The sequence below is a fragment of the Calonectris borealis genome, chromosome 2 (genome assembly GCF_964195595.1).
Source record: "Calonectris borealis chromosome 2, bCalBor7.hap1.2, whole genome shotgun sequence".
NCBI lineage: Eukaryota > Metazoa > Chordata > Aves > Procellariiformes > Procellariidae > Calonectris > Calonectris borealis.
Genome location: NC_134313.1, coordinates 171,241,967 through 171,256,145, shown reverse-complemented (window position 1 = coordinate 171,256,145; position 14,179 = coordinate 171,241,967). Strand labels below are relative to the sequence as shown.

At 60.3% G+C, this 14,179-nt stretch overlaps 2 protein-coding genes across 3 annotated transcripts in view; both read left to right on the top strand.

The window, feature by feature from the left end:
- The window catches only part of CDK5 (cyclin dependent kinase 5), a 228,042-nt gene that overhangs the window by 174,527 nt on the left and 39,336 nt on the right, over nucleotides 1–14,179 (top strand). The window lies entirely within an intron of this gene.
- Nucleotides 12,225–13,954, top strand: TMUB1 (transmembrane and ubiquitin like domain containing 1). The gene is made up of 2 exons (XM_075144477.1): nucleotides 12,225–12,766; nucleotides 13,085–13,954. The coding sequence occupies exons 1-2, from the start codon at nucleotides 12,363–12,365 to the stop codon at nucleotides 13,437–13,439; spliced, it is 759 nt and encodes a 252-aa protein (XP_075000578.1). The 5' UTR covers nucleotides 12,225–12,362; the 3' UTR covers nucleotides 13,440–13,954.

Sequence of the window (14,179 nt, the reverse complement as noted above, 5' to 3'; positions counted from 1 at the left end):
TGCATTCAGGGAAGAAAATACTGAGATTTAAGGGTTCCTCCTTTCAGAAGAATAACAAGATCTGCTGGCTGCTGTGGAAACAGCACAAACACAAACAGGCAGCAAGCCGTATTTTTAGTAGTGGTTTAGGAAGGTTTGCTGTCAGAACATCCTCAATGCGTATAAATCCAAACAGAGCTTTTCTGGAAGGCAAGATTTGGCTGAACAACCGTTAGAAACCATCTCCTTTCAGTGCAAGAAAGGACACTGGCTGTGCTACCCAGGCCCTGGCTCCTCCAACGCTTCACCGGGAAGCTCCTCGCTGCCCAGGACTGCCTGTCCTCGGCTCACCGGACCCCTCTCTCCTCTCCCTCCTGCTTTGCCTCCGTCTGTGGCATCCCAGGACAAGGTCAAGGGCACGGTCCCCATCGCCCAGGACAAGCGGCCTCTATCCGGGACGTCTAAGAGAAGAAAAGCATCAAGTTTCGGCTGCAATACACCATTTTTGTGAAACCATAACAGCTCCCTGAGCAGCTTTGCCTGGGGCTGAGCTAAACTGCGCATATAAAAACTTTGCACAGGAGTTGTACAACGTTAACAGCTCAGCCCGTGGCTGTCACTGAACTCACCCCTGCTCGTCTCCCACCTTCTCTATCCTGCCTTGGCCGAGACAAACTGATTTGCATACATACATTAATTTTAGAAATAAATGAGTAAAATACTTTACTTTTTGTAAAAGAATGAAAAAGAAGAAGGAACTAGACAACGGTGCTGGAAAGGGCTGCAAAAGGCCATTTTCCTTCGTCCCCTTGTCCCAGGCCAGGCTCTGTCGTCTGACCAGGTTCCTGAGAATATTTAGCCTGCCCTTACAAACCGCCAGCGACGGAGATCTGACAACTTTTGCTCTATTCCGGTGCTCAGTTATTCTTAGAAAATTATCAAACTTTGAGTTCCCTTTCTGGAGCTTCAGCAGATGATTCCTTTTCCTTTCTAAATTATTCCCTCCCTCTTTTCATCAGTTTTCTCCATATTTTAATACATGCAGAGTCATTGCGGTCGTCTCCTTTCCTGGCTGAAATAAGCCCAAGCTTTTGAGCTCTCCTCATGAACCAGGAGCTCGTGGCCTCTGATCGGTTTGGCTGATCTCGTACAGACGCTCTCCCATTTCTCCAGATCTTCCTTGTCACGCAGGGTCCCGCTCTCCCGGTGAAGACTTCTTCGTACCGCTGAGCTTTGCCCGAAGAGGCTCCTGCTTACGCAGCCCCACGGCAGCTTTGTGGTCCAGCCCTTGCGGCCCCGCTCATTCCGCTGCTGAGCCCCGGTAAAGCCCCACAGACGTTTCTCTAGAAACACGTATAAATTGCCTCCATTTCAGACCCTCCTAGTGCATCAGCCCCCCTCTGCGGCGTCACCTTCCCAGCCAGTCCCGGGACGGGTGTCCTCGCCCCTACTCGAGCCGCCCGGGAAAGGCACGGGAGGGCTCTGCGCCGACGCGGCAGGCTCGGCTCCCTCGGTGGCCAGCCCCCAGCACCCTCCTTGCCAGCAGCACCCAGCCCTTCTGCACAGCCCCTTCACCAGCACCCACCGGTGGCTGCTGAGACGGTGACGGGACGTCCTTCACGCCTCCTTCACCCCCTCGCCTGGCCAAGAAGTCAGCTGGGACGGTTTGATGGGACTTTCTCCTGTGAATGGGCATTGACTGCCCCCACGTTACCTGCTACTCGCACCACCTTGCTTTCCACACGCTCACAGAAAGTTTCTTGGTTATTTATGGTGCCATTTTCTGGACAGGAGGTTGGGCTGGCCTGTATGGTCCCAGCCTCCTCCTCTTAGAATCACAGAATCATTAAGGTTGGAAAAGACCTCTAAGATCATCGAGTCCAACTGTCAACCCAACACCCGCGTGCCCACTGCACCATGTCCCTAAGCGCCTCATCTACACGTCTTTTAAATACTTCCAGGGTCGGTGACTCAACCACGTCCCCGGGCAGCCTGTTCCAAGGCCTGACCACTCTTTCAGTAAAGAAATTTCTCCTAATGTCCAGTCTAAACCTCCCTTGGTGCAACTTGAGGCCAGGTCTTCCTGCAGAGACGTGGGACGCTCCCCCCCAGCAGCCGCTCAGCCCCTGTGCAGGCGTTTGCAGACCACCCCGAGCCGATGTCTCGAAGGTGCCGTGAGCCGCAGAAGCGAGCGGGAAACTGCTGCCGCCGCGGGGCAGCTCCGTGGCCGCTTCCCCTTTGGGCCTCCAGCGTCCCCCAGCGCCGGGGGCCCCGCATGTCCCCACCGCCTGCCACCGCCCGGTGTGTCCCAGGTGGGACGCGGCGCGCAGGGACAGGACAAGGCACGGGCAGCCGCCGGGAGGGAGCATCCCTCAGCCCAAGCCTGTGCAGGGATCGGGGGGACCCGCCACTGGCAGCCCCAGCGGAGCGGGACCCCCGCCGCCCGCCACCGCCCCGCGATGCAGTCGAGGCAGCTACAGCACCGGCTCCGCAGTGCTGCCAGCGCTGGAAGATCAGAGCCCAAAGTTACTGCAAAGGCAGACGAGATCAGGGAGATAGAAGCCCACGTTAATTGCAGGCAAACAGATGGAGCTGGTACTTATCACAGATAAGGAAGAAAAAAATCGTGAGAGAACTTAAATGTAGCGAGAGGCCGCATCGCATGACTTCAGAACAGGGGAAGTGGGGGAGGAAGGCGAGAGCTCGCAAGGGACACGAGCCCGGGGCTTTCTGGAATAAAAGCGCACTCAAGGACAGTCGGACAGACGCTTTCTGTGGACAGTGGCCACGGGGAAACGGAAACCGTTTTTCAGGGTGAATTTCATGCTCAGAACCCCAACTTTCTCAGCTCAGAGGCACTCTCCATCTGCAGCACTTCCATCTGACGCTGCCGTTCGCAAGTGCTTTAAACCGGCGCCGCTGCCAAGAGGAGCGATGCCGCCTCCTCCTCCTCCTCCTCCTCCCGCCGCTCCCACCCCCAGACCAGCCGCTCCGGTGCCTCGGCGGCCGCGGACCGAACCGCCTGGAAACCGGCAGAAGGAAGGGGTCGGCGTCAGCTTGGCCAGGGCCGGGCCCGGCTCCCCGCGCGGGGGGGAGCCAGCCGCCTGCCCCCGCGCCGTGGGGCCAGGGCCACGGGCCCTCTGCGGACACCGCTCGGTGCCGCAGCCTGCGCGGGGCACGGGAGGGTCCCCACCGCCCGGAGCTCCCAGGGACTCGCCGCTCTCTGCCGGACCCGCTGGCAGCAGGGAAGCTGCCAGAGCCGTGCGGGGGCAGCCCCGCAGCCCGGGGGTGAAGCAGCAGCCAGCCTCCGCTCCCCGCCCAGCCGGCACACACCGCCCCCTGCCCGCCCCGAGCCTGCCGCGGGGAACGGCCCCCACCGACAGGCAGGAGGGCACGGGCGAGGGGATGGAGCGGTGCGGGGCCCTTCCAGGGGTCAGGGCTAGAGAGAAGCCACGGGCAACAGACCCCCAGGGGCCACCCGGGGCGCAGGGCTGGAGAGCAGCACCCGCACAGCAGAGCTGAGGTGCGGGCTAAGGCCCAGGGCTGAGCTTAAATGGGTGTCCTGGCCCCACGGGCAGGGGTGCGGGTCCCTGGTGGGCTCGTCGGGGCTTTAAGGCTTCTGGGTGCGCTTGGGGCCCTGAGGCGCTTAATCACACTGGCTGTTAAAAACTGGTGCTCCGTTTCTGCGGGGATGTCTCTGTCCGGCAGAGCTGGCTTGTGCAGGGCACAGCTGGGAGACGCCTCTCCTCTTTCCAGGAACCAAAGGGGGAGCAGGAAACCTCGTCCCACGGCCACGGCCCTGGGCGGGCTCAGGCTGCCCTGTCCTCCTCGCGCACCCTGTAAGGGGAGCAGCTCCTTTTCCCAAACCCATCAGGACTTTCCCCTGCTGTGGCTCCCGCTCCACAGCAGGCAGTTAGTGGCAGTAGCTTCGTGGGAAGGGAGGTGTTTAATAACGGGATCTCACCTTCAAGTCACATAACTGTCCTCTTCGGGCTGGGGATCAGGCCAAGAGCTTTTCCCCAGAATAGCTGCAGCTCTTTAATCTTACTCTGGAGCTCGGAGGTAACTGCACGTATTAATCCCATCCACATCTGTGCAAAGTATGGCTGTCAGGCAGCGAGCAAATTGCAAATCCAAAATACAGAGTTCAGTGGATGAAGCTGTTTCACACCGAGACCTGCACAGAGCCTTACAGGTGAGAAATAGCATTTACCGTTGCTGTGACTTGCTAATGGTTTATTTAAGCACAGGAGATGGCCGCTGGCCTGGCAAGGCCACAGCAGTATTTGCAGAGGGCTGAGGACAAGTCCGGACCCGGCGAGACGCCGAGGCTGGAGGGGTGCAGGGCAAAGGAGCCCCCCTCGCCAGCGAGGGGGTGCTGGCGCCGGCGGCGCGCTCCCACCCTGCTCCCCGCACGGGGCTGTGCTGGGAACGGCTCCCTGCGCTCGCGCAGCACGGCCGCAGGTGAGCAGATGCAGGCTTGGCTCTTGTTTTAGAGAAGTGGTGAACCATGGTTTGCTTTCGCTTTGCTGGCTGCGTCTCTTACTGTGACTTACCTCTAAGCGATCGGCCATTTCAGGACACCCTGTGGGCACCCGGTGACCAGCTGGCACACGTCCTGCTCCCGCGGGCGTCTGTCGCAGATCGAGGTGTGCAACACCCTGGTATTTTCTCCTTGGCTGAGGTGCGGGTGGTTGGACAGGTCCTGCCTCTGCAGGGAGGGCCGTGGGGACACCCCGCGGTGCACGGCCGGCCACAGGGCAGCGTGCCCCAGTCCCGCCAGTGCCCCACAGCTGGACCCTCTCCCGTGGGGTCAGGATCCCTCTGTGACCCCTCTCTTTGGTTAGAGACTGCCAGTCCATAGGAGGTGAACAGTGCAAGCATGCGCACCGTTGTTAAAAAGAAGCTACAAATGGCAGCGAGGCGAATTAAACCCTTTCCAGCACTGTGGAGGTACCGGCCCAGGGGCACGGGGCCAGCGAGCCCCAGCAAGCACACAAGGACGGCTGATGAGGAGGGAGGGAGCCGGCACAGTCCAGCAGCAAGGCGGGAGACGCAGGGGGAAACTCTGAGGCATCCTTTGGAAAGGTGAAATTGTGAGCGAAGGAGGAAATGGAGGGGACCATAAACCCCGGCAGATTAAATGCATAAACACAACAAGGCAGCGAGACCGCTCTGAGGAACAACGAACAAAGAGATTAGAGCCAACAATAAATCTTTCTTCAGACGCATCAGGAGCAGGACACTTTCCAGACGCCTGCAGGGCCAACGGATGCCTGGGCACGAAAGGTAAACCGAGAGGACAGGGCTGCTGCAGAGGAGCTAAATCTGGTTTGTGCATCAGTATTCGCTAGGAAGGAATCGGAGGGGGTTGCCCTGCAGGGACCCCTCTTTGCAGGGGCACAGCAAAGGATCTGTTGGGAAAGGCAGCGGCTGCAGAGGACGCCAGAGCAGAGCTGATGGGACAGTGCTGACCTGTGCCGCAGGGACCCCAGGATGTACGACCTGGGTTACTGGGATCTTCTGCTTGCAGCTGCCTCGATACCTGGGGGATACCTGGGTGGTGGAGGGTCCCAAGAGCGATGGCATCCATAACGGGCTCGAGGGAGCTCTTTGGAAATCCAGGCCTGTAAGTCCAGCAGTTGCAAGGAGCAAACGAGGAGCTGTGGCGAGTGAAGCTACTACAAGCTGCACAGATATGCTCCACTGGGAGATGACGGAGACGGCTGTCATGCAGAGAAGTTCTGACCTTGCAGAGAGCCCTGAAGAGATAACAGAGAGATTACACGCGGGTAAGACGGCCAAAGAGTGAAGTCTGGTTTGATTCCCAAAGGGCTTTAAGGAAAGCAGGCAGCCGTGGGACCCAGGACGGCATGGGGTAGGTGGCTAGTTTCCTAGAAGACTGGATGTGTAAGGCGAGCACGGACGTCAGCTCTGGCCATGGAGAGCACCAGTGCAGCCCCACACGGGTCTGGGCTCTTCAGCACGTTCCCCAGCGCTGGGAGAGGGCAGAGCTGCAGGAAGGGGTCACGGCACCCTCTGGGGTGCCGGCTGCCCACGGTGTGGCGGGTCGAGAGACCCCAGAGACCACCTTGCTCCTGTGGGAAGGCCCGTTCCAGGGGGGAAAGGGGCAGGTTTGGGCTGACCTCCCCCAATCATGGGGCTCCCATAGCAGCACTGGGTGCCAGGACCTGCCGCCTGCCCGCCCGGGTGATGCCCTGCAGCCTGCGAGGCCGTCCATCCCGTCGGCCTCTGTAACGGGAGCAGAGGCAGTGCGGTGGGCAGGGTGGGCTCAGAGAGAGCAGCAGAAAGTGGAGAGGGAAGCCCCTGCTTGTGCAGCGGCGCTGGCGCACAACGCCGCACCACGAGGCAAGGGGCCAGCACCCGTGGGTGCCCGGCCCGTGGAGCTGCAATGTCTCACCCCGGCGCTGTGCCAGAGACGCTGCCGGGCTCTGCGCTGTCGCCCTGCCCTACCCCCAGCCTGGCCAGAGACACAAGCAACGCCACAGCGAGCGGTTTTGGCCGGTTTTCCATTTCCATCGCACATATTCAGACAAATGGCACAAACATGCGGCAGGGGCGGCCGGCGGAGGCGAGCTCCCAGCCCGGCGCAGGGCAGAAGGGGCCGATCCCCCGAGGGGCACAGGGAGCCCCGGGCAGGGGAGGGGGTGTTCTTGCCTCCGTATCTCGCTGGAGCAGCAGCACCCTAGAACTGGGCATCACTTTATATTAACAATATTTTAGAAGAATATTGAAAAATCAAAGAGATGCTGAAAAGACCCACGCAGAATGATTTGAGGGCTAGAGCGAGTGCCTTACAGCAGAAGATTTAAAGAGCACAATCTGTTCAGCTTATCCAAAAGAAGATTGAGGGGTGACTTGATCACACTGTAGAAGTACTTTCATAGGGAAATATTAAACGGCTCTTTAATCGAGCCAGGAAAGATATAAAAAGACTCAAATCTCTGGAAGCTAAAGCCAGACAAATCCACATTGAAAATTAGACACAAAATTTTATCGGTGAGGGTGATTAATCACTGGATAAAATGCATTAAATTTGAACAGTTATAACCACTCAAATGATTTTGTTCAGACATGGCTTATTTTCTACATCCTGGAAGTTACAAACCCTGTTTCTGCTTCCTACACAGTGTATGTATTTTTTAAATCTGCTGGTTCTTTTGCATCCTTGCTTCCAGCACTCTTACATCCCTGGGATCTTCTCTTCCACTTTTGCTGCAACCTCTTCTCCAGTCTTGGACACTTGTTTTGCCTTACCTCCAGTGGGTCTCCACAGCTGCATCCTTTACCTGTGCCTTTAGCTGAATCATCGTTGCTAAAATCCTTCCTTTTACTCTCCCTGATGCGTGCATCAAGCCGAAGTGATTTCTTCCCACCTTCCCGGTCCCAGAGACTCTTTGTGTACCGGGCCTCCACTCACTCTGCATCGCCCTCCCCCTCCGTACGTCCACTTTTCCAGCAGCTCCTGCGCGACACTCGTTGCCTCCTCCTGGGTGACCCCTACACACAGCCTGCTCTACCAAGTCTTGCCAGCTCCGAGTGCCGGCCCCTGCGCGGAGGCTGGTGTGAGCAGCAGCTCTGAAAACAATCAGGGAACAGAAAATCAGGGAACAGTTTTTATAATTTGGGTGGTGATAGCTAGGCCATCCTCCCTTTCCGACCATCTCAATGCCCGGCTTCCTCCCTCCCTCTGGGCCCGTCTCTGGCCAGCACCGACGTCCCCTCTGCAGCCACCCAGCCCCAGCCTCACCCCTTGTTTCTCCCCAGTCGCCATGGGATGCCTCCAGGTGCAGACCCGGGCTTTGCCCAGCACTTTCTGCATCAGCCTCAGTGACCCAGGGAAGGGGCAGCTCTTCCCCACCAGCTTCTCGCCTCTGCCCCCTGCACCACGCTCACGGCTCAGCGTTGTGGGAGAGAGCAGCACACCCACCACCCCCATGGCACCTCGGGGCAGGGCTCCTCCCTGCCCGCACCTCCCTGCCCACCCGTCAGCCCACGTGCCCCAGGCAGATCGAGCAGCACGACCTGCTCCCCAGCAGCCTCTGCACCCACGGGTGCTGCGCACCTCTGCCGCCAGGACCCCCGGCTCGGCCGGTGGCTGCCCATCTCCTCCAGCCCCTCAGCAGGCGGCGCTGGGGACCCTCCTTGGCCCTTCCCCGCGAGGGACAGTGCTGTGCCATGGGGCTGCGGTGTGCGGGGTGGGGTCTCGGGGTCTTGTCGCAGACCCCTCGCTCATGGCGGGGACGGGGTGTTTCGTGGCCTGGCTCTCTGCAGTCCTTTGTAAATGCAGAGCTCATCCCCGCCTAGCGATGCTGCAGCTCCGCATCCCCAACTCCCCACACTCCCACCCTCGAGCTCTTTTTCCTGGCCCAGCTGCTTTCCCCACAACACATCTCCACGTCTTTGACTGGGGCTGACACCTCCCGCTGTTGGTGGGAGCTTCTGAAGAGCAGTTTCATCTGCAGAGGCGTTCTCCTCTCTCGTGTCTCCGCTCCCACACGCGCTGAGCTTCGCTGAAGGTGCTGACGACGCTAAGCTAAAGGGACTCCTCGGTCCTGCCGGGATGGCAGCGCCACGGGCGAGGGGGTGTCTGCCCGGAGCCCCCACTGCCTCACTGCTCGGGGGAGAGGAGAGAGGAGTCAGCACCCAGCACAGACCCGGAGCTGGAAAAGATGCAGGCAACGATCAGGGACGCTCCGGTGTAAAATGACTGAATCCGCAACTTTCCGCTCTGCGGCGTAGATGCCGAGGCAAGTTACGTCAGGGGACTGCGTCTCTCCTCTGCTGGAGAGCCATCCTCCCCGTGGGCTTCCAGGAACGACGGGTAAGCCAGAACGCCAGCAGCAGACTATTTTTAAATTCTGCTGTGCATGCGAGAGCTCTGCTTTGGCAGCCCCACTTTTCAGCTCTCTTGGTGCTATTTGCAGATCATTAAAGACTTCGCTCCCTGTGATGGCAGGACGAGTTCTGCTCTTGAGTTCTGCAAGACAGCTGTACACAGAAAATAAATTTCATGTTTGCAATGCCTCCTGCTAATGCTGATGTTACAATTACACTGCCTGGAGCCTTAAGCTCTCCTATCACACATCTCATCAATCTGCATTGCTGCAGCCTAATGGCAAGCTGAAAACAGTGATGAAGAACGCAGATCAGGATTGAAGGAGGCAGCTGAGAGAATCACCACCGCCGGCCCCACGCCCCGATTCTGGGAATCCTGGTCGCTGGCCTGAACCGGGATTTCAACCGGGGCTGGAGCCAGGCGGCCCGGCCCAGCCCCAGGAACCAGCCCGTCCTTCCGAGCTGGAGGCAGTTCGGACACAGGAGCCTGGAAGGGAAAATAATGAATTCCTCGGAGCCACCCAGCTCCCTGGAATCACTGCCGCTGTCGGATCCACCTCAGCAGAGAGGATGCTGCAGCTCCCGCACTGCTGCCGCTAGCAGATTCCTCCTGATTTTATTATAGGAAACGCCATCAAAGTGATGGTCTTTGGAGGTGACGACCTGGGGAAAGGGGATATTGTCGTCCAAAGATCTCCCTTTCAGCTTCGTTCCTTTATGGGCGCTGTAGGTGTTTCCTTCCACAAGTCTCCCCCCTACTATCTCATTTTGATGGTACAAGCCTTTTCACCTGAAAATACGGAAATTTTGATCAAACCATTTTTGACCACGTTCACAATTATCTGAATGCTTTTCAGGAACACAGAAAAGCCGAGTCTCCAGCATCAAGGTTTAATACCAGCCAAGAGAGATTTTAGAATAAATTATTTGAAATGCCTTTGAGTATCAAAACCAAGTTGGAGACAAAAACTACTCCACACTAATTTTTTCATCTATCTTTCAAACTTTCCTTCTTCATGAAGCCTGCAAGTAGGTTTAAACGCATCTGGGGAATCACAGTCCCCCAAAGGACCACTGGAACTCAGTCAGTTTTAGTCTGCAGCTTCTCCCATTCCCCCACATTACCTCTGCGCTGCATAATCCACTTACTCCCTGCCAGAGACCTCATCTTCACTAGAGCATGGCTCTTCCTGTGACGGGCTCTGCCTGTGGAATTTGCTGTCCTTTGCCGATTGCCCACCTTGTTTTAGAATCACAGAATCATTGAGGTTGGAAAAGACCTTTAAGATCATCGAGCCCAACCGTTAACCCAGCACCGCCAAGCCCACCACTAACCCATGTCCCTAAGCACCACATCTACACGTCCTTTAAATACCCCCGGGGACGGTGACTCCACCACTGCCCTGGGCAGCCTGTTCCAGTGCCTGACACCCCTTTGGGTGAAGAAATTGTTCCTAATGTCCAATCTAAACCTCCCCTGGCGCAACTTGAGGCCATTTCCTCTCGTCCTATTGCTGTTCCTTGGGAGAAGAGACCGACCCCCACCTGGCTACAACCTCCTTTCAGGGAGTTGTGGGGAGCGATGAGGTCTCCCCTCAGCCTCCTCTTCTCCAGGCTGAACACCCCCAGTTCCCTCAGCCGCTCCCCATCAGACTTGTGCTCCAGGCCCTTCACCACTTTTCTATATATAAAGCAAAGAACAGGATATTGATTAAATGATAAAAATATTTTTGCTCTTAAGCAGAACCAATGACTTCATGCTCCTTCAGTTGTGTGACAGATTTCACCTGGAGGGTTTCACAGAATCATCACAGAGTATTTGGGTTGGAAGGGACGTCTAAAGCTCATTTAGTCCAACCCCCTGCCATGAGCAGGGACATCTTCAACCAGATCAGGTTGCTCAGAGCCCCGCCCAGCCTGACCTTGAATGTTCCCAGGGACGGGGCATCTACCACCTCTCCGGGCAACCTGTGCCAGGGTTTCACCACCCTCATTGTAAAAAATTGCTTCCTTATAGCTAGTCTGAATCTACCCTCTTTTAGTTTAAAACCATTCCCCCTTGTTCTGTCACAACAGGCGCTGCTGAAAAGTCTGTCCCCATCTTTCTCATAAGCCCCTTTTAACTATTGAAAGGCCGCAATAAGGTCTCCCCGGAGCCTTCTCTTCTCCAGGCTGAACAACCCCAACTCTCAGCCTGTCCTCACAGGAGAGGTGTTCCAGCCCTCTGACCATTTCTGTGGCCCTCCTCTGGACCCGCTAACAGGTTTCCAAGGACATCCCGTAAATTGGGAGAGGAGCAGCTGGAGAGCCGCCCTGCAGAAGGGGACCTGGGGGTGCTGGTTGGCAGCAGGCTCAATAGGAGCCAGCAGTGTGCCCTGGCAGCCCAGAGGGCAAACCGCATGCTGGGGTCCATCAAACACAGCAAAACCAGCGGGTCAAGAGAGGGCATTGTCCTGCTGTATTCAGTGTCGGTGCGGCCTCACCTCGAGCACTGTGTGCAGTTCTGGGCCCAATTTAAGAAGGATGTGAAGGTCCTTGAATGCATCCAGAGGAGGGCAACAAAGCTGATGAAAGGCTAGAAGGCATGTCCTGCGAGGAGCTGCTGAGGACTTTGGGCTTGTCCAGTTTGGAGAAAAGGAGGCTGAGGAGCGACCCCGTTGCTGTCTGCAGCTTCCTGAGGAGGGGAAGCGGGGAGGGAGGTGCTGAGCTCTTCTCCCTGGGATCCAGGGACAGGACATGTGGGAATGGTTCAAAGCTGCACCAGGGAAGGTTTAAACTGGACGTGAGGAAGCATTTCTTTACCGAGAGGATGGTCAAACCCTGGAACAGGCTTCATGGAGAGGCGGTCGATGCCCCAAGCCTGTCAGTGTCTAAGAGGCATTTGGACAATGCCCTTAATAACATGCTTTAACTCTTGGTCAGCCCTGAAGTGGTCAGGCAGTTGGGCTGGATGACCCTTGCAGGTCCCTCCCAGCTGAAACAGTCTATTCCACCCCACCCTGTCACTGCCCCGACAGCAATCCCTTCCTCCTGGGCCTCGCCGAGCACTACCACATTAATGCCAACAGCCGAACGCCTCCCTTTCAACCCAGGCCCAGCTGCCGCCATCCTTGCAGCCCCTTCCCCCAGCCACACCGGAGCACCACGCCTCCTCACGCTGGGCCCAGCAGGGCCCACCAGTTCTCAGACTGATAATGGCGGATGAGGGAAAGGTCCTGGCCGAGGAAGCCCGAGGGCGCAGGCCCAGCCTGGCGCGGGGCGCGCCGGGAGCTGTAGTCCCGCCCCCGGCGCTGGGCACGCCCAGCGCCGGGGGCGGGACTACAGCTCCCGGCGCACCCCGCGCGGGTGCCCCGCGCATGCGCAGAGCAGGACTACAGCTCCCGGCGTGCCTTGCGGCGAGGCGGAAGCGGCGCGATGGCGGCAGGTGAGGGGCCCGGACCGGCCGCGGCTCCGGTCGCCTGCGGCCCGGCGGGCTGACGGCCCCGCTCTACGCCCGCAGGTCGGTAGCCGGTGCCGCCGCCGCCATGGTGCTGATCGAGGGCGTTGGCGATGAGGTGACCGTGCTCTTCGCGTTGTTGCTGGTCGCCGTGGTGCTGGGGCTGGCCTGGGCCTCCACCCGCGCCCCCGAGCCCGCCGCGACGCCCCGCGACGTCGCGTCGCTGCCCGAGGAGGGTCCGAGCGCTGCCCCGACCCCCGTCGAGCACAAGGCCCCGGCCCCGGCGGCGGCGGCCGGAGCGGCCCCCGATGGGGCGGGCGGGCTGGCGGCGGGGCTGCGGCCCCGGGCTGGCCCCACACCCGCGCAGGGCCCCCTCGGCGAGGCGGACGGCGGCCCCGCCGAGCCCACCATGGTGCTGCGGCTGAAATTCCTCAACGACACGGAGCGCCTGGCCCGGGTGCGCCCCGGTGACACCGTCGGGGCCCTGAAGAGGTGAGGGGCAGGGCAGGCCGGTTCTCCCGCGGCACCGCCGGGGGCGTCCCCGGGCCCCGCTGGCGGCTCCTTCCCTCCCTGGAGCAGCTGGGAGCTGCCGCTCTTGCCCTGGTGCGGGTGCCGTCGGACAGCCCGTCCTGGCCAGCGCCTTTGCTTCTGGTAACGCCTGGGGCAGCTGATGGCGAAGCGCGGGCAGAGGGGTGCAGGCAGAGCGGATGGTCAGGGTGGGTGCGTTCGCAGCCGGCTCCTGGGGGGGTGGACGGAGGGGACGCTGTCCTGGCGGGAGTGTGACGTTTCCCTCCTTGTCCCCCGCCCCAGGGCCTATTTCCCCGGGCAGGAGCAGCAAGTGCGGCTGATCTACCAGGGCCAGCTGCTGCGCGATGACGCCCAGAGCCTGGCTGCCCTGCACCTCACCCACAACAGCGTCCTGCACTGCCACATCTCCCAGCACAGCCCGGCCCCCGCGCCCGCCGGCCCCCACGCCTCTGCTGACCCCGTGCACGCCGCCCTCAACGTGGGCAGCCTCATGCTGCCGCTCTTCGTGCTGATGCTGGCTGTGCTCTGGTACTTCCAGCTGCAGTACCGCCACGTCTTCACCGCCACCGCCACCACCTTCCTGGCTGGCCTCACCCTTCTCTTCAGCTTCATGGCCTTCACCATGTACCGCAGATAGCACGGCCCTGCACCCCAAAAGGAGCCACTGCACCCAGAATAAACCCGGTCCCGGGTGGAGTCTGCTTGCCGCACCTGGACCTGGGGGGGTCTGGGCCTGGACTGCATCCCCAGGGGCTGTGGGGGCTGCCGGGTCCGAGGAAGCTGGTGTCCGGGCAGGGGGCTGGCAGCCTGCCTGCCGTGGCTCGAGGGCCGGCAGCGCTGCAGCCGGAGCAGGAGCGAGCGCTGTGCTACCTCTGGGGAGGGACGGGGGGGTCCCGGCGCCCCCACAGCCCCGCACGGAGCGTCCACCCGGCCCTCCCGTGCCCCGCGGCCGGCCGGCTCCACGCGCCGGAGCTCCTGCAGCCCCCCCGCACGCTGCTCCTGCATGGGACGGCGTCCGCTCCCCCGGGGCAGGGGCTGCCTCCCCACAGGGGGACTGTCCGGCCGCCCGGCCCCTGCCGGGGCTGCTCCCGGTGCCGGCGGGGGGGACGCGCTCCCCGCCGCTCTGTTACGATTAAAGAGGACGAACTGTGAACGGCCGCGGCCTCCCGGCTCTGCTGCGCCGCGGGGGGGCCGGGGCGGTGGGAGGGGCGGGGCTCCGGGGCAGGGGGCGGGGCTTCCCCGGCGGCGCGCTCCCAGCGGCAGCGGGCGGGGCGGGGCATGCGCCTCGGGCCACGCGTTCCGCAGGGCCGCAGCGCGCCTGCGCCGGCAGAGCTGCCCCGCCCCTCGCGAGGCGCTCGCTCATTGGAGGACGGGTAG

Bases quoted from the DNA above. Each gene is read 5' to 3' on its own strand.
- TMUB1 (XM_075144477.1), top strand. From the start codon at position 12,363: ATGGTGCTGATCGAGGGCGTTGGCGATGAGGTGACCGTGCTCTTCGCG. The intron at 12,767-13,084 runs GTGAGGGGCAGG...CCCCCGCCCCAG, and splicing joins ACCGTCGGGGCCCTGAAGAG to GGCCTATTTCCCCGGGCAGG.